The sequence below is a fragment of the Tyto alba genome, unplaced genomic scaffold, assembly GCF_018691265.1.
Source record: "Tyto alba isolate M040663 unplaced genomic scaffold, T.alba_DEE_v4.0 Super-Scaffold_9, whole genome shotgun sequence".
Taxonomy (NCBI): Eukaryota; Metazoa; Chordata; class Aves; order Strigiformes; family Tytonidae; genus Tyto; species Tyto alba.
Window position 1 is genome coordinate 18,183,858 of NW_024881330.1, and position 22,050 is coordinate 18,205,907.

Below are 22,050 nucleotides of genomic sequence, written 5' to 3' on the forward strand. Positions count from 1 at the left end.
CCTCCTTGGGAAAAAGATTATATTCAACTTCTGTACCTTGTTTAGAAAATCTTTTAATGAATTTTTTTATCACTGCTTAATATATGAAAGAAGATAATGTACCATCTAGTCCAAGCCCCCAGCCATGGGCAGGGACATCTTTCACTAGAATCACAGAATCATAAAATTGCTTGGGTTGGAAGGCACCTCCACAGATCTTCCAGTTTCAACCCCCCTTCCATGGGTAGGGACATCTTCAAATAGATCAGGTTGCTCAAAGCCCCATCCAACCTGACATTTAACGCTTTCAGGCATGGGACACATACAGCTTCTCTGGACAACCAGTTCCAGTGTCTCATCATCTTCATTGTAAAAAAAATATCTTCCTTATATCCAATCTAAATCTACCCATTTTAGTCTAAAACTTTTGTCCATGTAAATAGTGTATACAAAGAAAATAACAAAAATGGAAAAAAAGTCTTTTAAAAAACTGATTTTGCTTTCTGTGTCAACAACAGAACATCTGATGTACAGCAAAAAGCAGATCCAGAGTAAATAAGTATTTGAAACATTTTCTTGTCTGAGATTCAATGGACAGAAGGAACAAGAAATCATTCTGTAAAATAATGTTTATAAACAATAGGGAGAATAAATATTTGCATATATGTATTAATTGGGCAAAGTACTTAACCTCTCTATTTCTACATTTATCCATGTGTAATACAGAATAACAACATTAACCTCAAAGAAATCCTATGAAAATTAATCAGAGTAACACTTAAACAGTTAAGTATAAAAAGGTAATATATAAACCTGAAGTAAAGTACAATTCATATGTTTTATGTTGCACCAAGAAAATACATGAAACCTGACAATAAGGAAAGAACTGTTTTTTTTCAGTCTCACATATTCCCTTTGAAGCCCTACCATGTTCTTGTAACTGACATACCATTGAGTTGTTACCCATGATGTATCACAGTATGACACAGGGTTTGCAGACAACTAAAAATGAATATTTCAATCACATAAAGTATATGGAGACGGACAGTAGGTCCTTTCTTATTATTTGGTAATATTTAATGCAATTTTCTAAGGTAAAAAAAAAATATTTTGATCTTTAAAAGCTTATCATCAGAGTAATAAAAAATTGTATTAATGATGCTTTTCAAAAATATATTTTTTCATCTACTATAGTTTTCTTACTGATGGACTTTCAGAGAAGTGAACACATACTTTTTCTCCCTTGCTGTTCCTTTCAGAGTAGATTTGAAGCTAGAAGTTTAAATAGCTGTAAGAATTAAGGGACAAAAGCTGAAAACTGGCTTCTAAAAAATGGTGATATTTTCTTTGGGACGCAGACAGAAAACAGTTAATTTTAAATGACCAGATAATAAGTTTTTATTTCTTTATACATTTCACAGTTCAAATAAACTGTCAACTAGTAGTTCTAAAAGGTATATAATCATCTGATCTTCCAGCAGTGAAGGTTAGTTTCTTGCTGAAAGAAAAATTGGTGAAAGATTCAACCTTCTGGTTGAGAAAAGAGTTCAAAGTGTAATTACATATATTCTATGTAACATATTTTAATGTATTTGATCAGATCTCAGTTTTTAATATTTGTAAAATGGCAGTTAATAAGATGCAAGCCTTCTGGATTTTTTTAAACAACTTGAGAAAATTAAGATTGTCAATAATGTAGTTAAACATGATGTTGTTAGACCTACAGCACATGTCTGTAGCAGACACTTCCACTCCTTAAGCATGTATTGTGTAAAGAAACCTTCCCAGTTTTAAATGTACTATTGTCTTTTTTGACTTGGTGGTGTCCAATTCTTATACTTGAAAAAACTGTAAAATTAATTCCCTGTTCAATTTCTCTATACATCTCATGTTTTTATAGATTCCTGTTATGTTTGCCCCTTAATAATCTCATTTTCAGAATGAAGAATTCAAATCTATTCATGACTAAAAATAGAACATTACATAATTGGTATTATCCTTCTCATCTTTCTCTATATATTTTCTAATTTCACTCATGTTTTTTGCAGAGGGCAGACCAAAATATCTATCTCCTGAACTCTGGATTTTCACATTTGTTTTATAATTGCTTGTTGTTCTCTGTTCTTTTCTTGACAACTGCTAATACTTTATTCCCTTTCCGTCACTACTGAACACAGAACTGATGTTTCACAGGAATTACCTGTTACAATCTCAAGATCTCAGTCCCAGGTGGTTAATAGCTAATTCAAAGCCCATCATTGTGAAGCTAAAGTAGTTTTTTTTTTTTTCCCCTCATGTGCAGTACTTTACAATAAATTTCATCTAATGTTTTATCACTTAGTCATTCATTACCATAATGTCTTCCTGTAACTTTTCAGTTAGTTTTTGTTTTTACTTCTTTGATAACTTAATGTTCCCAACATATTCTGTAACTGTTACTTGCATTTTTTTTAATCATCTCTGCACAGCTCTGTACATGAAGAAAACTATTTATGCCCACTGTTGTTTTCCTAAATTTGCTAACCATGTTTTTTTTTTTTTTTTTTTTTCTTTTACACAGCATTTGCTGAAATACTTTATTGACTGCTTTTTGGAAATTGTGAAATTAGGTTCTTTTTATAGTTAATATGTGCATCATTTCCTTAAGATAAAAAGTCTAACTTCTGTCCTAAATTATTACATAGAAATGTGTAATATAACTTCATGGAAGTACGTGATAAAAGCTTTCTAATTTATAACATATCATAGTGATTTTGGGCAATATAATTGTGAAGTTAAACCCATTCTAGATAAGGATCTGATTAGTCATCTTGCAGGATCACTTAGTGTGAGTAGCAATAATTTATCCAGTGTTATAGAAGTTTAAGCTCTCAAACTTTGCCTACTAGCTTGGTAAAACAACCTTGGAAAACACAGCATGTGCAAAGTAGATATGAAACACAATTCTTTCATTATTCTGTTTTCAGTTAGGATTACAGCATTAAACACTAATGGATCTGGGAGGCAATATAGATTTAAGATGTGTTGTGTGAGATACCAGAAAAATACCTAATTAAAAACCATTACTGGTGACCAAAGACCTACTGTATTTAAGAAAGACTACATGTAGGACTGGAATAATATAGGAAAATGTCTTCACATCTAATGATAAAAGTGTTGCAAGAGGTTATTTTGAAACTATGTTGTACTTTTATGTAAAAAAAAAATATAATATCTAACTTGCCAGTAAGATTTTCCATGCAACTTTTCTTCAGATTAAATCAATTCTAAATTTCTTATTCTCAGTCTAGTCAGTGCTCTAGGTCTGGGTCTGTTCACTCTCTTTCAGTTTTGCTTATAGCCATCTCTTTCTATTTTTTGATGAACTGTTCTATTTAGGCTGTATTATCATTTCAATCTCCTTTCCCTGTTTTAGAAATACTATTCACAATATTTGAGAGGAAAAGATATATTTTTTCAACCAAAATTTTGAGACTGGCATTCTACCAAAAAATAAAATAAGAAAAAAATAGTAAGTCTAGACAAATATCACAGGAATATAGGCCTTATTCTTTTTAAATGGGATCTAAATGGAAAGAAGATAAGCCATAAAGAATTCAAAAGCTTGACATCATGGCACAGTTATTAGAAAAAATGTCATCTTCATGATGACCACGACAGATACATAGTAATGTTGCTTTTTTCTGTTTATTGTATATGCTTGTATCTTGATTTGTAACTTATTTTTCTTGTCTATATCTGTTTTTCTTCTGTACCTTCTGCTAGATTTCACAAGTGTTTTGTTTTCCATCTTTTGGACATATTATTACTCTCTCTGTTTTTCTAAGTGTTCTTCTTGTACCCTTATTTTATAGGAACAAAATGAGACTAAATGAAAGTACACACATATTGTCATTGAACAGTCCAATCTGTGATGTTTGGTTGTTTATGATATTGAACAAATCACCAATTCTAATTCAGAATAAATACAGTCAGTTTTTTGACTGGAAGTATACCCAATGTTCTCCATACTGAACAGAATACTAAAATGGATAATATTTGTCAAGTGTGATTTCATTAACTGTTACTGTTTTACACATTATATGCTTTAAGATGGGAGAAAATGATATCCAACACCTTGTCCTTAAAGAACCAGCTTAACGTGATCTCTATGTGATGAGAACATACATCAACAGAACAATAAGACATAACTAAGCAAGCATTAATAAATCATTTGTGAAGTTATTTGATGTCTAGAATCATCCCTGCTTCATGCCAGTTAATGCACTAGAAACTTGTAACACCAGTTGTTTGTTACAGTTTAACAATTCTTGTCTTACTGATATGTTGACTTATTTTGTATTGAATACTTTTCATTATAATTGTTGAACCTCATTAACTGAAGGAAAAAATAGTGTAAATTAGTAGTATTTCATTGGATCATTGAATTTATATATTTTAAAGTAAATTTTTGAGAAAACTTATTCTACTTTCAAAAGTAATTACAGATAAGCACACAAGAGAAAATATGGCATAATAAGTGTCACTAAAGGCAAATTATCTGTCAGTATACAGTTGAATATTTTCATACTGATGTTGGATGCCAAAGCAACACAAATTCTTCTAGAACTCTGCCCTTGTCTTTTTCACAACATATGTGCTTATTTTCTTCTTTAAAAGAAGAACAAAACAGTATACTTTGGATAAAACTAATATTTTTTTATTGCTGGACACATGTCATGTTATAACATCAGCTTGTGCACAGGTAAAACCACATTTCTTTATTTAGCACACATTTATTTATTTTTTATTTATTGGGATATAATTTCAGGTCTTCAGTTTATCGTCAAATTTTTAAAAGACTGCTTTGTAAGGCAAAGTTGTCCAGATTCCTACTCTAGTGGATGAACAAAGGTAGCTCCCTCCAAAGCATGATTCATTCCACTCCAGGAAAAATTTCAAGAAATAAGCCCCCCCAAAATATCTAACTTTTAGATAGCTTAGGCAAAATGAAATAAATTCAACTTTTCAGGTATACAATCAATCTTAAGAGCTTTAAAAGTAGTCAAAATTATAAGATATGGGATTTTTCTGTAGGGGTAAATAAAAAACTGTTATCAGTTTAAACAAATAATGATAATAGATGATTGAATTTTGGTTTAATCAAATTAAAACAAATCTATATAGAGAAAATAAGGAGATACTGTGTGGTGTTTCTTTCAGAGTTCTGTATTATATAGCATATGCAACATACTAGCATTATTTATTCTTAGTGAAAGTAGTATATGCTATAATTAATATAACATAACATAATACAAAGAGTAATTAAAAAAAAAAAAAAATGTACTATTGTGACTTTTTTCCTCTACTATTGAGCTGTTACAGATCCAGAAATTATTTCACCATTCAGGCCAGCAGAGTGATGTGAGGTGCAGAAAGGGAGAAACAAAAAGGGAGACTGAGGTTTGAAGCCAGAGGAGAATGATAATTTATGTAATGCAATCAACCTATTTTAGGATTTTAGGAGCAAGCAAGAAATGTGTTAATTAAGAGAGTTCAATCTTGTTCCAGCTCCAGGAAAAGGCCTGAGTCTTACTTTCCTCCCACTTAATATGAAATTATGCCAATTTGTGAGGAAATATGCATGTAGGTTTTTCTGTGCAACTTCACTTGTCTTCCTCATTCTGAGCTTCTAGTGTTCCTATCTGTCCCATTTCCTGTACCCAAACACGTTCTTATTGTCTTTTCATACATTCAGATAAACAGTTTATTTTCCCAAGCATGAGAAGTTGTAGCATTTCCCATCTTCTTCCTCTCCGAGTCTGGGAATACAGTAAAAAGAAAGAGGACAGGCCAGTTGCTTTCAATCAACACTTTCTTTACAGAACAAAAGCAAAGGAACAGCAGAGTATGTCTTACAACTCAGACCTATATCTGTGCACTCCTGCTTTTTGTGTCTCTGAGATGGTAGAATGGATCAGGTATTTTCCTTGCCTGCATGCGGGGGAGGAAAACAACACCTGAGAGCTTTAAGAACCAGAACTCCTTCTGTCCTTCCTTACCTTTTCCTTGTTTTCAGAGAGAATCTTTTACTCTTTCTTTTCCTCACTCATCTTCTGGATGTCCTGCCAGGAAACAGAAGACTCCACTTAAGAGAACAGCAGCTGAGACTATCAGTGGAATACCGATAGCTCGCAATGCAAGCAAATAGTTCAGAAAATGCTTTTTCCACAGATTAGGAGATTAAGAATAAGAAAGTGGTGCATGTCACATACATTATAAAGAACCAGTGTAAATTCACATTAATTTGCCCTATCCAAGTACAGTTAGATGGCACATCTATGTATGGTTTGAAAAATATTTTTATGTTGACCTTTGATATTTAATGTAAACTTATTCAGATATATTTAATTTGCTAATAACAGTAAACTTGTGATATATGATGATGTTAAAATACAATTCCATTGTATTTGAGGGCTTCTTTAGGTTTGTGTTGTATAGTCATACCTTTATACTTTAGAAAATTTGTGTAAGGACAATCTATAGCTTCAGTAGCTAGAGAAAATATATATAATTATATATGTATGTGTATTATGTGTTTATATGTGTCTTCCTGTTATCTTTTGACAGCCTTAACATCTTCTAATTTTCAATTATGTCATGTTTTCTTTTTATATTTATATCTGATTAATTTTTGTAACATTATTAGATCATATCCATTCAGTTTCATTTGCTCAGTCACTCTTGTTAATAGTTATCTGTTGAGGATAAGCAGTTCTCTATCATTACTCACGTCAGTAAAAATATCTCGTCTGGTGGTTTGCACATAAATCCATCACTGGCCTTATTTTCACATCTAGTCTGCAGTGCACCCAAGAGGCTTATACTGTTAGAATTAGTTTTTATTGCTTCCAAGTTCAGGAACACTAGACAGCTGTTCTATTCTGGTATTTTCTTTGAAATTAATTGAGATTTACCCAAGAAGATACTAGTAGTAGGGACTTTACTAGTATTCACAAACATTTAATATTTTTCCTGTTATAACATATGCTAAAAAGTGTCAACCATTACAGAGAAATCTAACAGATATCACTAAAGATTACTGCTACAGACACAGACTAAATGTATTAAAAGTAATGGCAGACAACCGAACATTTGGAAATGTAAGAGCAACACTGAAAAAAAACGACACCTCTGTTGCTATTTTAATTTAAAAATTAAATAAAGATAGTAACACTGCTAACTCAGATACTCACTTATTGTTATGTCAGACTGAAGTATTCCACTGAACTGTACGAGATGAGATCTTCCAATTTATGTGAGCTGGTCAAAATTTATTTAAGTTTCCTTACTGAAAGCAATATTCCGATATGTATGAATTGTGTAAGATCATCTCTTTAAAATGTCATCTTTCACTCTTTCCCTCCAAAAACCTTCAAGTGATTACTGAACAATTTCTCTTCAAAGATCCCAGCATATATTCGTTACCTTGACATATATTCAAGTTATCTTACAGTTTTACTGGACATTTTTCTTGGGTAGAAGGAGGTGAATATCAGTTTATTTGGTGTCTATATGAGTATACTTTGATTGAAAAATATCGAGTCAGTTCATCATTATATTTTATTGTTAGTTCATCTTAAATACAAAGGAAAACTTTATGCATTTTTTTCATATCTGCTGCTTGTTATGAAGCTAAATACTTAAATCAAAGGGATTACTCACACAGGAAGACTATTTTCTAGTAGGAGGAGGCAGATATAAGTTGTAACAGTAAATAGCCCTTGACTTTTTCAATAATATAGTAAAATTAATTTTTCTTCTTTCACCATAAATTAAGACAGTGATAGGTCGTAATAAACCTTTCTACCTTTAGCAACTAGGAGTTTATTAAACACACTTTCTATGATTAAACTATTTTATGTAAAACATTTGGCTTCCAGTACATGAATATTAAGTTACTTTATATGAATAAATAATGGGCCTTAACTTTAAAATCCTCCGAGATGCAGTTATTCTGCTGTTCAGCCATGCATTTTACTTCTTTTGAGGCTACTCTTCAGATAGTTTTAGGTGTCATGAAGATGATATCCAAAGGAAACGGTAGAAGAACCAAAAAATTTACATGATACCGCATTTCTCACAAAAAAAAGGAAATCTATTTTCTCCCCTCCTCTTCCTAAAAAAAAAAAAAAAAAGAAAAGAAAAAAAAAACCATCTGAAACTCATGAAATGAAATCTAGAGTGATTATCATCATAGTAGTGTAGTCAGATCTTAATGCAGTCGTCTGATTTTGTGAAGATTTCCTGGAGTTTCTCTTATCTGGTGATCATTTGACTGATGACCCTAATCTGATCATCTGTAAAGTCTCAATTTTACAGGTTTCCCAGGATAGAGATCTTAATAATAGTTATGTGAGGTTGTAATGTTATGCCTCAGCACTTGCCTGAATTTTCCATACATAGTTTGCAACTTAATTTGAAATGAAAATTAGCAGTAGAAGTCACAAGGAACTTTACTTGACTCATTGGCAAAATGAAACTCATTAAGTATGAAAATAAGACTTGATAAAAGTACAAATGCAATAGAAACAGCTGGATTAAGTTTGTTAGTTATCTTCAGCAACAACAAGGAGAAGACTTCAATGCAGCTAAATATTTTTAAAATAAGCAGAGCTAGTAAAAACATGAATGTTTAATTTTCTGGAGATTGGAGGAAAAGTGATGGAGATAATTTGTCATATGTCTGATGGTTCCTCCTAAAAATGGACAAAAATTTTTGGAAGTGTCTCACAGATAGTTTTAAAAGTACTTTTTTTTTGACCTTTCTATAAATATAAGATCCAGCCTTTCCCTTAAAAGAGGTTTTTGTTTTTAAAAAAATACTTTTTTTTCTTCTTGAAAAGATGGTATGATAAGATCTTGATTTGGCAAGGTGGACTGTCAATTTTTTAAATTAGTCAAAAAAAAAATAGTCAACAATTTGAAGACATGACATTTTGAATATACTGTTTTTAAAGCTTTAAAGATGTATAAATTGGAAGAATTGTAGGTTCCTGGCTTCATCGTTTATACAAAAATATACCAGATAAAGATGTTATAGAACATTTGGCAAACAAATATAATCTAGTAGCAGCACTTTGGAATATCTCAAAATGTCTAATCTGGATAATGAAGCATAACTGGTTCTGTTTCTCGTTATAGATGTTCCAGTACATACAAATATTTAACTACTTCCACCTTTTTACCTTTATGGTCCTTAAGCCATTTTCTCCTCCTTTGCCATTATTGATGATAAAATTAGGATATAAATGTTTTGTAGGTACTAGGGCCAGAATTAATCCAAACAATTCTTTCTTTTCACTGTCTGTTTATACTGAAACTGCAAACACCTGTGATGTGAACATGCTACACAGAAAAGATAACATTCTTGAATTGAGTTCTTCTACTAGCATGATTTTTCAAAATAATAAATTTAGTGCTTCAGTATATGTACTCTGAAAAGTGTCTGTTGCTTTGAATCAGTTACTCTTTTATTTCACAAACATAAAGATGCACTCTATGTTAAAGTTCTTAAGAAAGATGAAACATTCCAAGGTGAGTAAAACTTACAGAGGTTTATCAACAAAATTAATAAAACAATATATAGCAATAAACCTGGAATTATAAAGGAGGATATTGCACTGAGAATTTAGATGTGTGTTGGGTGGGGGCAAGCAGAGAATTTGAAAATATATTGAGCAGCAGAAATATGTTTTCTTCCCTCCTTACTAGAACCTTTCAGCGAGTATATATATATGATTTGTGTACCTTCATTGTCTCTTTCAAATATATAGAATTATATTTTTATCCATTTACTTATGTAAAGTAACTAAATTTAAACACAAGGACAGGTAATTAAGTGATCAGAGAAATCAATCAATAAATATCACTTTTTATTTAAATATTTTTAAACTAATATATTAATGTATGTTTTGTTCTCTCCTCTTTTATTGTTTTTCCTCTCTCATTCTGTCCCCCCCTTTTTTATTTTTGGCCATTGGTGTCTTTTGTTTTTATCTTCCTGTTTGGTCAGTGGTTTTTGGCCAGTTTGTATTTTTCCAGACATCACTCCATGATGTAGTTGAAGTATATGATGGCCCAACTCTGCAGTCATCTTTGTTATCCTCTCTCTCAGGATCTCATTCAGGTATCTTTTAATAGAACTGTCATTAAACTGTTATTTATTTTTTAAGAGTCTAGAAAGATAGAATAATCAGAATAAAGAGAAAAAGATGACTCATATTTTCTTAGATTTGGTCCAGGCAAATAAGTGAAATAATGATTTTAAACTAAAAGCCTAATCACTCAAAACTCTGTGCATTAATGAATGAAGTAAAAATGAATCTATTTGTTTTAATTTTTTTTCTTCTGATATTTAGTTATTATAGTGAGAGTTTTGGTGTTCTTACTCTGTGCCTTTCTGACTTTTACCTAGTGAGCAATCTACAATAGATATTATATATTTTAAAGGGAAAGCTGCGTATATTTGTAGCAAAGTAAATTGTATAGATTGTATAGATTATGTGCACACTGACTCAAAAGAGGTATGGAGTTTGAGGTTTGGTTTGTTTTTTTTTTTGGTTTTTTTTTTTTTTTTTTTTTGGTAAAGGAAAAAACAACAAATATTCCTAATAAATTAGATGAGTTTTAGTCTTCTTTTTCTAGAACAACGTAATACTGACAACATAAAGTATTGAAATGGCATATATCTTGCAAAGTTTACTGAAGCAGAACAGGGTTTTGGGAGGGTTATTTCTAGCTACAAAGATGTTGAAGTTATTTTGAATGCTTCTTTAGTAAGAAGTGGTTATGATAGCTTTGTATTTGTTTTGTTTGAGTAGGTGAATCCCTTCCATTGAGCTCAGGTAACCAGATCACGGTTAGATTTACTTCAGTTGGACCAGTAACTGCTAAAGGATTTCATTTTGTTTATCAAGGTGAGACAACCTGGAAAAATGTGTACATTTATTCTTTTCATCACAAATTGTAAATCATCAGAGAGGAATAGATTGAAGTGAGGAGAGTAATAGCCCATTAACAATATAACAAGTTTCACTATCTCTTCATGTTTTGAAAATGTTTAGGACCATTCTTTTATCCGTATTTTAAAGCTTAAATAAAATAGCTAAGAAGCATAAGAGAAGTTCCAAATTTAAGAAGACAGTTGTACAAAGAAGCTGTTTCTGTTTGCTAATGTGGTTGACTAATATTAAATCATCGGGACTGCTCAAACTGGTTTATGTCTCCATTTAAATATGAATAACTGTAAGCGTTATTACCTGTGGGTGAATTGGTGATCTTACTATTATTAAGATACTTCTCAAGGTTTACGTTATTTGCCTTTTTATGTGTCAAACACAGAAATGCTTATACATCAATACTTGCAACTGCAATTCATTCTTTCATTAAATTTAAATCCTGATCTGACAGACAGAATATACATTTAGAAATCCACAGGAATAAATGTAAATATCTATCTGATACAGAAATGTTATTTTGAAAGCATGTATTAGGTGAATATTTCATAGTAGTATTTCTTTCCAGTGCTATTTTAGAAAGGTTTCAGTGTGTATTTTATGCATTGCTTTTAATCTTGGCAAGGGTATCAGTGCTATGCTTTTCTAAATAGTAACTCAGACATCAAAAGATTGCAATCCATATTGCGAAGGTTCATTTGGGGATTATGAAAATGTTCTTAACTGACAAATAATGAAATGTTTCTTCCAGTCATTTTTAATATTTGTGATACAAAATCTATATTCCTCCACCAAATATAAAATTAAGAATCCACAATTGTTTGTGTATTTGCAGCTGTTCCAAGAACAAGTGCAACACAATGTAGCTCTGTGCCTGAACCAAGATTTGGAAAAAGGATTGGAAATGAATTTGCAGTTGGGTCATTGGTTCTTTTTGAGTGCAATCCAGGCTATATACTCCATGGGTCAACAGCAATTAGATGTGATACAGTACCAAATGCATTGGCACAGTGGAATGATTCACTCCCTACATGTGTTGGTAAGTTCTTAAGGCTTTTTAGTATAACTAATTACTGTCTAAAGTGTAGACCATTCTCTCTAGCTGAATGTGTTCCTTCTTTGTCATCTGTGCAGTGTTTTATTACTGCTTACATTTATTCACTTTCTTCTTTATTCATGGTTAAGATTTTATTTCCCTTTCTTTTCTAACCTCGCTGTGACATTTGAGGAGTTTCATGAACATACGCTGCTGCTATAAATTATATGTTAGCTTCCTCTACATTAACATCAGTGACAGTCCCCGGCTGTCCCTTAATCAAGACTCAGAAATATCAGTTTGTGCCCTAACTTCTTGCAAGACTAAGATGCTCTCAACTTGCAGATCTCTAAGCTATTGCAGCTATTAGGAAGAACACTACTATATTAAAGATTTAGCAATAGTTATGCTAATATTTCATTACTTGTCAAAAAAAAAAAAAGCAGTAATTTTTCAGATCAGAAAATATACTTTGTCTGGTTCTAGTCATGCAAGGTTAAATTCTCAAATTCTCAAATTAATATGCATCCATTGACATTTATAAAGCTCATTTGCACCAATTGGAAAGCTGATGATAGTGCTGAAAAGCCCCACATTAAAGAGATAAAATTCTAAAGGCACATTTTTCCTAGATTTATGTCAAAGGCAAATATGGCAGATTTACATGTTAAGTCTTATTAAGAGTTTGGCTTGGTTTTTTATATCGAAAAAAACCCCACCCTGTTTATAAATTAATTAAAATTGCTTATCATTTGCACAGATGTTTTTTCAATGCCATCAAACTTTTCCACCTGTAAAATCTGTTTCAGTACTGACTGCGTTATATATTAATTTTGTGCAAATTGAATACATTGAAAACTATTCATTTTGAGGATGAAAATATCTAAAGAACTCAATTCCCAGCCAAAACAGTTAAACTTATTTTAATTTTCTTGACAGAGAACAGATTTTTAATAAAAATGATCCTAACTCATTATAAAAAACACATTATGATATTGACTCCAGCACTGAGAAGTACATAAGCAGAGCTTTAGATGAGTGGAGGAAAGGAAAATGTACAACATTGTTTCATTAGGTTGATTTTGAATCTTCTGTATTAATCAGCTGATGATGCATGGTAGAGTCTCAGTGATTTTCAATAAAAGAAAATATTTTCTCCAATATACTAAAATCTTGATAGAGATAAAAACTAAGTACCACTGAAGTAAAATTAATAAAATATTATTAACCATCTATTATTCACAAATAATGTTTTAGACTGTTTCAGGCATATCAGTAGAGCCAGAATTTATATATCAATAAGAATCTGAGGTATATAGCTATATTTCATTTATTCTTAATGATTACAGTTTAATGAGTAGAATTGTACTATTTACCACCTTGAAATGTATTCTCTTTCTTTTCCACTTATAAAAACTCAACAAAGTGTTGAAATAATTATTTTGGCCATTGATCACAATATATTATTGATATTGTAATACATGATTTAGTCAGTGGAAGAGAAAGCTATCTGTCTCTAGGCAAGTTGAACTGAAAAGGGGTTACAGGCCACCTTATGTGTGAAAATCTCTGTGACAATAAGGATGATAAAATATGTATGAGGTGAAAATTACATTGAATTAAATGAGTTTAATAATTGAGGTGGTAGACATGACCAGATTAAATTGCCTTAACTCTGGTGAATGCTTGAATATTTCCTTACAGATTGTAGACATCAATCATTCTGTCTGTTCATCCTTTTATGAGTAATTATTTAAACACTTTAAATGACACTGACTTTTAGTTTATCCTGTAGTTCCAAACAGATTCTATCAATTATATGGCACACAAAATGTAGCTACGGTATTCATTATTAAGATAGGTTACATTCTCCTACCTATTTTCTAAATCATATTTGTATCTAATGAAATCCATTCAGAAATTAGTAGTATTACATAGAAGTGATACATTAGCTTCTAATAGTTTTGATAAACCATTTCATCAATATTTTCCTTCAACTTCTTAAATATCAACAGATTATCTGCATCTAGATTATGCTGTAATATTCTTTGTACGTGTTAGAGCGTCTAATGATCTAGACAACATAAGTTCATGTTGAACATTCAGAAGAGAAACTTGATTGTATTGAATGCCTCTGTCCTATTTCATGCATAACACACTTACCAATCCATAGACAAGGATATGAGTGTAGTCTTGCAAGCACATAGCAATTTCTTTACTAATGTGATAAATTCACAGGCTAATGGGATAACTCACACAAGCAAAGAGCAGTCAAGAAGTTGAGACTGGTGCTATTGAGGCAACAACAAAGTAGCAATATTAAGAAAGTATCTCTTTTTTCCTACACTTTTTAATCTTTTATACTGATACAATGCATAACTGTTAAAACTTCATTATAAGCCCCTAAAAATAATGCCTTATTTTTGTAAGATTACTAGGAGAAAATGGAATAGATTTCACTTTGTTAGAGGTTAAATAAATAAGAGGAATATGAGCATGATTCTGTGAGTTAGAAAACTGACATAATTCTAATTTTCCTTTATAGTTTTTTGGTCCTTTAAAAGAAGCTTTTTGAGATACAAGATTTTATTTCCCTGAGAAAAATAGAAGTTTTTTAATGTACCATACATTTACAAAAGTTTTCAGCCGTTGTATGCTGAACACTCTGTAAGCTTTTATAACTTTTCTTACTTCAGAAGCTTCATACTTATTTTCTTGCCTTATGCATTTCCTTTCAGTGCCCTGTGGTGGAATTTTAACAAAGCGCAAAGGGACCATTTTGTCTCCTGGTTACCCTGAGCCTTATGACAACAATCTGAATTGTGTGTGGAAGATCACAGTACCAGAGGGAGCTGGGATTCAAGTAAGTATACTTGCTATTTTCTTGTTATCGTCATGTTTAAAACTGTTCTTCCTGATGCAAGAACATGAAAAAATCATTTATTCATACTCTTTTCTCTCTTGCTAATGATTCTCATAATGGAATTTAATGCACATCTTTTTATTCATGGAGGTGTTAAAAGTTTTAAGATTTACAAAACTCTTAAACACTTGTAGCTTCTTCCTTAGAAGAAAATCACCAATAATTTAAAATATGTTATTTCAATAGGTTGGTGACTCTTTGAAAGCCAGAAGAAATAGAGAGGCTTTCCTATGGTATTTTTTTCCTCTTCCAGAATGGATAAGTCTCCTCTAATAGGGTGAAATTAAGTGGGTTGCTTCCATGGGCAAGTTATATATAATTTCCTAGAAACTCTGTTATTTACTGTATAGTAAATATCAAATAACGGAAGGTCACTGTGATATAGAGATGCTTCAGTATTTTTCAACATGAGAGGAGAGTTGGTTCTTTAAAATATTGTCAGAATTCTTGTTTACTACAACTTAGATTAAGAACTTCAGGGAACACATAGCAGAGAAGTATCCATTCAGCTAAGTCATGCGTATCTCACTAAAGAGTTCACTAAAGAAACTGATAGAAATCTAGTTATTGGAAAGGCAGCTGCATTAAATAAATTAGGACTTTTGAGCAACATCTGATCAAATTCTTAGCAAAATGCTTATCAAGAAACCATGATAGCAAGCTTTCTATGTCTACTTTGGTTCAAAATATAACTACTGTAGAAAAATGGATAAATAAAGCGCTCAGTTTCTCTAGGTAAAGATTTAATAATGAAAATGAAGAAAAAAGTTGTGGACAGTTTATTAGATTTAAAAAAATTACATCACAGAGCTTTTAAGATATTCTACTGTGACAAGAAACTTTTTAAAAATAGTATGAGTTTATACTTTGCTACTTTATAAACATTCAAAAAGATCTATTATTTTCTTTTAAGTAACTGACAATACTTAAGAAAAATATAGAAATCTTATGGAAGAACACAGAAATAATCACAAATACAACCTAAATCCATACATGATAACATTTATAAGTTTTCAAAGCCACCAATGTCCTATAACAATAGTATTTAATAACTTAAATCAGTTTTGAGATTGATTTTGAGGAACACTACTTGATTTTAGCAATTGACTAAGTTAGGATATTTTGTTCTGTGTATTTCTTATACAATCAGTGAAGTAAGTTAAACACTAAGAGGATAATTCAGAGGATTTAAATTAGACATTTATTGGCACCCTGACTTAGTCACTGTTGCTTTTTGGAAGTGTTTATCTCTTATCACAGTCTGAATTAGGTGATTAAATTACTAACTGTGATTTCAAGTTATTTGTGCAATCTGCATGATATTTTTTTGCCCCAGAGTCATAATAAAATGATATATTTACTGTTTGCCTTTTTCTAGTTCTCCCTAGTTTTTTTGCTGAACTAGCAAAGACCGTCCATCCTTTCTGTTATCAGTTATTGAATAAGCTATTCATTTGTACTTGTATAAATGTAATGACAACAGGGCAGTTCCATGGGCATACCTGTATGATTGTAATTAGATCTGTAGTATATTTCATATTGTCACTGAAGCAGGACAGTCAAGAAGTGTGATATTCATGCTCGATCCTTTGAATCCTGTCTCACTTTTAGGACTAGGTCTGAGGAAGATAAAGTTCCCAATACAGTAAACTGGATACAGATAATGCAGGATCAGTTAGAGTATATATCAGAATTCATCGTACCATTTTTACTGCGTTATTTTTCACAAATGAATTTAGCTTTATATCTACTAATGACAGAAGAAATTGTATCAGAATTATTTTGGTTTTGTTTTTTTCACTTCATAGGAATGAAAAATCTGAATATACATATATAAAAATGTATTTATTACTGTGAAAATCTGCTACTTGAGGCAACATTTGAAAACTTGGGTGACTGGTTTTGTCCAACCTGAGAATGCATGCAAATGCAGATATTCAAGATACTGTGATAGCTAATGCTTTTGTGTTCATGTAAATGCATAAAATATCTGGACAATTTTCCTGACCAATACTTTGTCCCTCAAAGTAACAAAGATGCTTTCCCAGCTTTAAGGAGATGAAAATAATATATCACCAATGCATATTCCTCTGTGAAATATGTAGATGGAATTTTAAACTATTTAGGTATAACAGCTATCAACGTGTATGATTACATTGTTGAATTTGTTGAAACAGTGTGATTAGATGTAAATGCTGATCTGCCTCATATCAAATCAAAAAGCAGACATTTAAAAATAGATTTAGATAAATATGAAGCATGCACCAGAAGCCTACCTTCAGGCACCTAACTTAAATACCTTATATCATGAAATTAATCTACCATAGTTCCTTATAAAGTTAGGGTAGAAAAACACCTTGAGTAGATAATTCAAAACATCTAATATAGTCTCTGGCTCAGAATCACTGCCTGAAGGTATGTCTGTCTATTTATTTACTGCATGAAGAAGTTAGGACAACTAGCATCAGTAGCACTAAAATAGATGTTTTAAATTAGGTGTTTTATGACAAATATAAAAACTGCTGTCAGTAGCAATCTGGTCCAGAAAACACATAAAAAGAATAGATAATTTGAAATTTGATCTGAAGGTTTTCTAGGTGCCTGCACTTCCAATTTTTTATGTCTTCAGAAATATTCCTGACAGAGACAACACCTATAATTTTCACCTGAATCTCTTGTGAACTAAAAAATAAACAGCCAAGTCTTAAAGTTTTCTGAGAGACCAGATCCAGTGGGCCTCCTCCATGTATGTAAAGCATGATAACAGTCAGGAACTCCCCATTGCTTCCTTTTTTTTTTTTTTTTTTTAAATATCACCCTTTAGCTGTAATATCTGACCAGTTCCTACAAAAATTTAGCTTTTCAGGCCCCCATCCAAGAAATAGGTAGCCAAACTGAATACTCCTTTTATCTAGAGGAAGGTCCAAGTCATATATTTCACCTAGAAAAATAACTTAATTACCTAGTTGTACTGGAACCCGTGCTATTTCTTCTGTCGAAGCTATATCATTTTGAAAAAAAAAAAAAAAAAAAAAAAAAAAAAAAAAAAAAAAAGAATAATTGAGGCAGAAGAACAGTACAAGAAGCATAATCCTCTAACTTAGTGGATAAGTCACCCCTTTTTGAGGGTGGATGGGCTTTCATTTGTGCTTCTGTCACTCTAAATGCTTTTCATTGAACAGTTGCTTCCATAAAGGAAAAAAAAATGCCAGTCCCTCTCACTTCCAAAACAGGAACAGGAAGCTGGCATTTCTCTTTGTGGGAGTATTTTCACTATGATAGACCAGATATATCCTTCCTCTTGCAGTCTATCTGCTTATTACCTTGTATTGCCTTATGAGTGGAAGGATTTCACGTCTGGAAGGAATGAAATGAATGTTTTGCCTTTTGCTTGTAGCATGTTAGTGTCTGCTTCTCAGGAGATGGGTCAATGATGAAGGTAGACAAGCATAGGAGGTTGCTGTTGCCTGGAGGCAGAATTGAACATAGCAAGATAGATGAAGCAGCATGTATCACTGTGGGACTATTTTTTGAACCCTGGATAAACTAGAGAGAATCACAAAAAAACTGCAGTAATTAACGATATTGTGTTTTGTCTTCCCCTCAATGTCCTCCAAACAAGGAAATCATATTTTATATCTAGATGATTTTCGTGCATGTATGACTCTTGTCAGAGCTAATATGTGGTTGTTGCTAAGGGTCACAGGATTTAGAAGTCTGAATTGGCAATTAAAGAAAAAAAATGTTGCAATGCAATTTTATTCACTTAATGATGATTTTCTATTCTCTTTGACAATGAGAGCAAGACACAACTTTTCATGATTGAAAGCAATGGAGGTTACAATTTACAGTCCTCTTTATGCTTGAATACTGAGGGGAAGAAGTTTATGTTCTTTACCTCACATTTTTCTTCATAGGTGCAAGTGGTGAGTTTTGCCACAGAACACAACTGGGATTCCTTAGACTTTTACGATGGTGCTGACAACAATGCTCCAAGGCTTGGAAGTTATTCAGGTGACTGAGAAGATTTTACAATAAATGTTTCACAGACTGAACTCTTTATCGTAAACACATAGGTCTTTCTAGTTCTTTTGTGTGTGTGCGTATGCATTTGTTTTTCCTATAGTTAACAACGGGTAATATTCTTTCTGCTTTAATCTGTCACCTCTTAAAATACTTTCATAAAGATCTATATTTTAAAATGTTAGAAATTAAGTAACATTCAGAGGCTCCAAAACTAGATATCTAATAATCTATTTTTTTGCCCACTCTTACAGCAGGTCACAGAAATACAGATCTCTAAAAGACATGGCTCTTGAAATTTTACATGTGCATTCTTTATCCTTATTTTGGATAAACAACACAGTTCTGTTTTCCTTAGTTTTTCTTGTTTTGTTTTGTTTTCCTTTATCCTACTTAATTCATGTGTATGGAATGATATCACAGACAATAAGATTGTTGTCTTGTTTTGTTCTGAAACACAAATAAACAATCAATCACATTTCTAAGAATAGCCCTACAAAATATGGTCACAGCTGCTTGATATATTTGACTGTTACATTTAAAATTATGCCAGCTACAGAATTTGCTCTTGCTTTTATGAAAACCCTAGGGAATATTTATCCTTTTGTGGATAAAAGCATTTGATATAAATTTATATTAAACCTTGCTCCCCTGAGTGTCTACAGTTCATGTCTCTGATACTATGCTGCACTGAAAATGTAATAAAACTTTTATAGGGACAGATATTTGATAGCGTCCATGATGACAAAATATGGTGGAATTGGTTATGCAACCTCTCTCTCCCCCCTCTACCCTTTCTCTTATTCTCTTTCTTTCTTTTTATACACACACACACACATTTATGTATGTATTCAGTGCATTTTCTCCTAATTTCAATAATATTTTGATTCCTTTTTTCAGGAACAACCATACCTCCACTTCTCAACAGCACATCAAATAATCTGTACCTAAATTTTCAGTCTGATATCAGTGTTTCAGCTGCTGGATTTCATCTTGAGTACACAGGTAATGCAGAAATGTTCAATTAATTAAGGGTGCTTGCTGGTTCCAGGCATCAGGTGTACTTAAACTATGTGAAAGAGGAATATTCAGTACCATTGCATATAATAATATAAAATGTACATACCATTATTTCAAAGTCATTAGTAAAATCCTCATTTAATTCTACATGAGCAAGATCAGGCCTGAAACCTGTACTGTAAGGACTAGGAAGTTCAGTTTTTCTTGCTTTCACCTTTAATCTGTTTTTGCTCTCTGAAAAGCTTTTCTGAATATACAGAAGCCAGGAGTAAATGCAAATATGATCATGTGACAATCCTAATCCCAAAATATAACATATTTATATAATTGTTGCAGGCAAAACCAATGTGCTGATTTGGGGGATTTCAATATAATTTATTTGGCAATTAGCAGTTAATTACAGATTCTGGTATTGATGAACAAAAATAAACAAACCCTTAGGAAAAACTCCCATTTCCCTCCAGACACCACCACAGTTTTGCTCTTGCCAAACACTACACTTTCCCTTTGGTGAGGCAAGGGCAGTGCAGCAGACTGGGTTGCTATCCTGTGGTTCCTACGGACCCGTTAGGGTCCTACCTCTCAGTGCTGGCTTGGGGGGACACTGGGGCTCCATCCTGGGCTCAGCCAGTTTCTTTGACTGCAGCCTCTGCTCAGTAATGCCCTTCTCCCTCTTGTCCTTCAGTGAGGTCTCCTCTTTCCTCTTGCTCTGGCCTTACTCCTTTTCTAGGTGCTTACTGCCTTTTTTTAAAGGTGATTTCACAGAGGCACATCTGGTTGGTTCAGAGGCACCACAAACTCCTCTGGTGGGTGTATCTGTGCCCTACAGTGGGTCTGTTGGAGCTGGCTGGAACCATCTGTGTCCAGCAGAGGCCTTGGTCTCCTCTGACAGATACCAGCCCTTCAGCCCCAGACCCCATGACCCCTTGCCAAAATCCACAAATTATGCCCAAAACAATAATATATGTACTATACAGTATATATTTTATATATATTTGTAGGACACAAAAATTAGTCATTCTGAGTGAAAATGAGAGAATGAATCAACTGAAAATACTTTCCATGCTACTTAACTAACTGGCATGCTCACAAGTTGGTGGGAGCACAGCAGAATTATTTAAAATGTTTTTATTATTGCTGAGTACCTCACCAGCTGAAAATGTTATGATTATAAACATACTTTCTGTCTGAATGAGATTGCCTTAGCTGACTGACAGGAATTCTGGCAATCACTAATATTTTGTTGCAGATTTTTACTTTTTTTTTCTTTTACTTTTTTTTCTTCCCAGCTGCGCAGTTCCCTCTGCTCTTATTGATTCTGGTGTCTGATCTGCATAATTGTGTCACAGTTATTTCTTTTCAGTTTTACAGTATGCAAATCCCATGCTCTGGCTGTCTGATTAGCCAGTCGGAGAACACAGCCTTGCAAAATTGCTGCCTAATTGCTTGTCTATAACTAAACATTAATTATAGGTTAGAATTATCCTGCCATTTCCTTGAAATGCAGATACTATCTCAGCTGCTTACAACTTCAGAGGGGAAAATACTACAGGAAGTTATGAAACCAAAATAAAATTAAACTGAATCCAGTGAAAGTGAAAATGCATCTGTGTCCAGATAACTGAAATGTGCTGTATACTGCCAGTATACACCTTCCACTTCTAAACAAAGAAAGAATTCACAGTATATCATTTAAGTATTGTTCTGTGCGAAGAACAATAGCTATATCTGTGTGTATGGATTTAAACAAGGGTGTATGTATGAATCCACACAAAAGTAGTATGTTTTCTGTGTGAGTGTATAAACGCAAAGTATATACTGAAAATTTATGATTCGGGAAACAATATCAATGTCTCTCGGTAGATACCAAATTAACCTGTAGTTGAGTGAAATATGCTATTTTACAAGATTAATAAATAATTAACTTTTCATATGCAAGTGATACAGATATGTGATTAAAACGTCATATATACTTTGTGATGGTGTAAAGAAATTGCAGAGCAATGTCTAAGCCTGTAATCTTTATTGGAAACAAATGTAAATTTTAAGGGCAAAAATTTTGTGGCAAGAAT

At 32.3% G+C, this 22,050-nt stretch overlaps 1 protein-coding gene across 1 annotated transcript in view; it reads left to right on the forward strand.

The window, feature by feature from the left end:
• Positions 1–22,050, forward strand: part of CSMD3 (CUB and Sushi multiple domains 3) — a 703,442-nt gene that overhangs the window by 553,029 nt on the left and 128,363 nt on the right. Inside the window, exons 33-38 of the mRNA XM_042785878.1 lie at positions 10,034–10,147; positions 10,842–10,937; positions 11,812–12,015; positions 14,751–14,875; positions 18,853–18,949; positions 19,859–19,963. Of these exons, the coding sequence (XP_042641812.1) occupies positions 10,034–10,147; positions 10,842–10,937; positions 11,812–12,015; positions 14,751–14,875; positions 18,853–18,949; positions 19,859–19,963 (741 nt within the window). The remainder of the gene's footprint in view (positions 1–10,033; positions 10,148–10,841; positions 10,938–11,811; positions 12,016–14,750; positions 14,876–18,852; positions 18,950–19,858; positions 19,964–22,050) is intronic.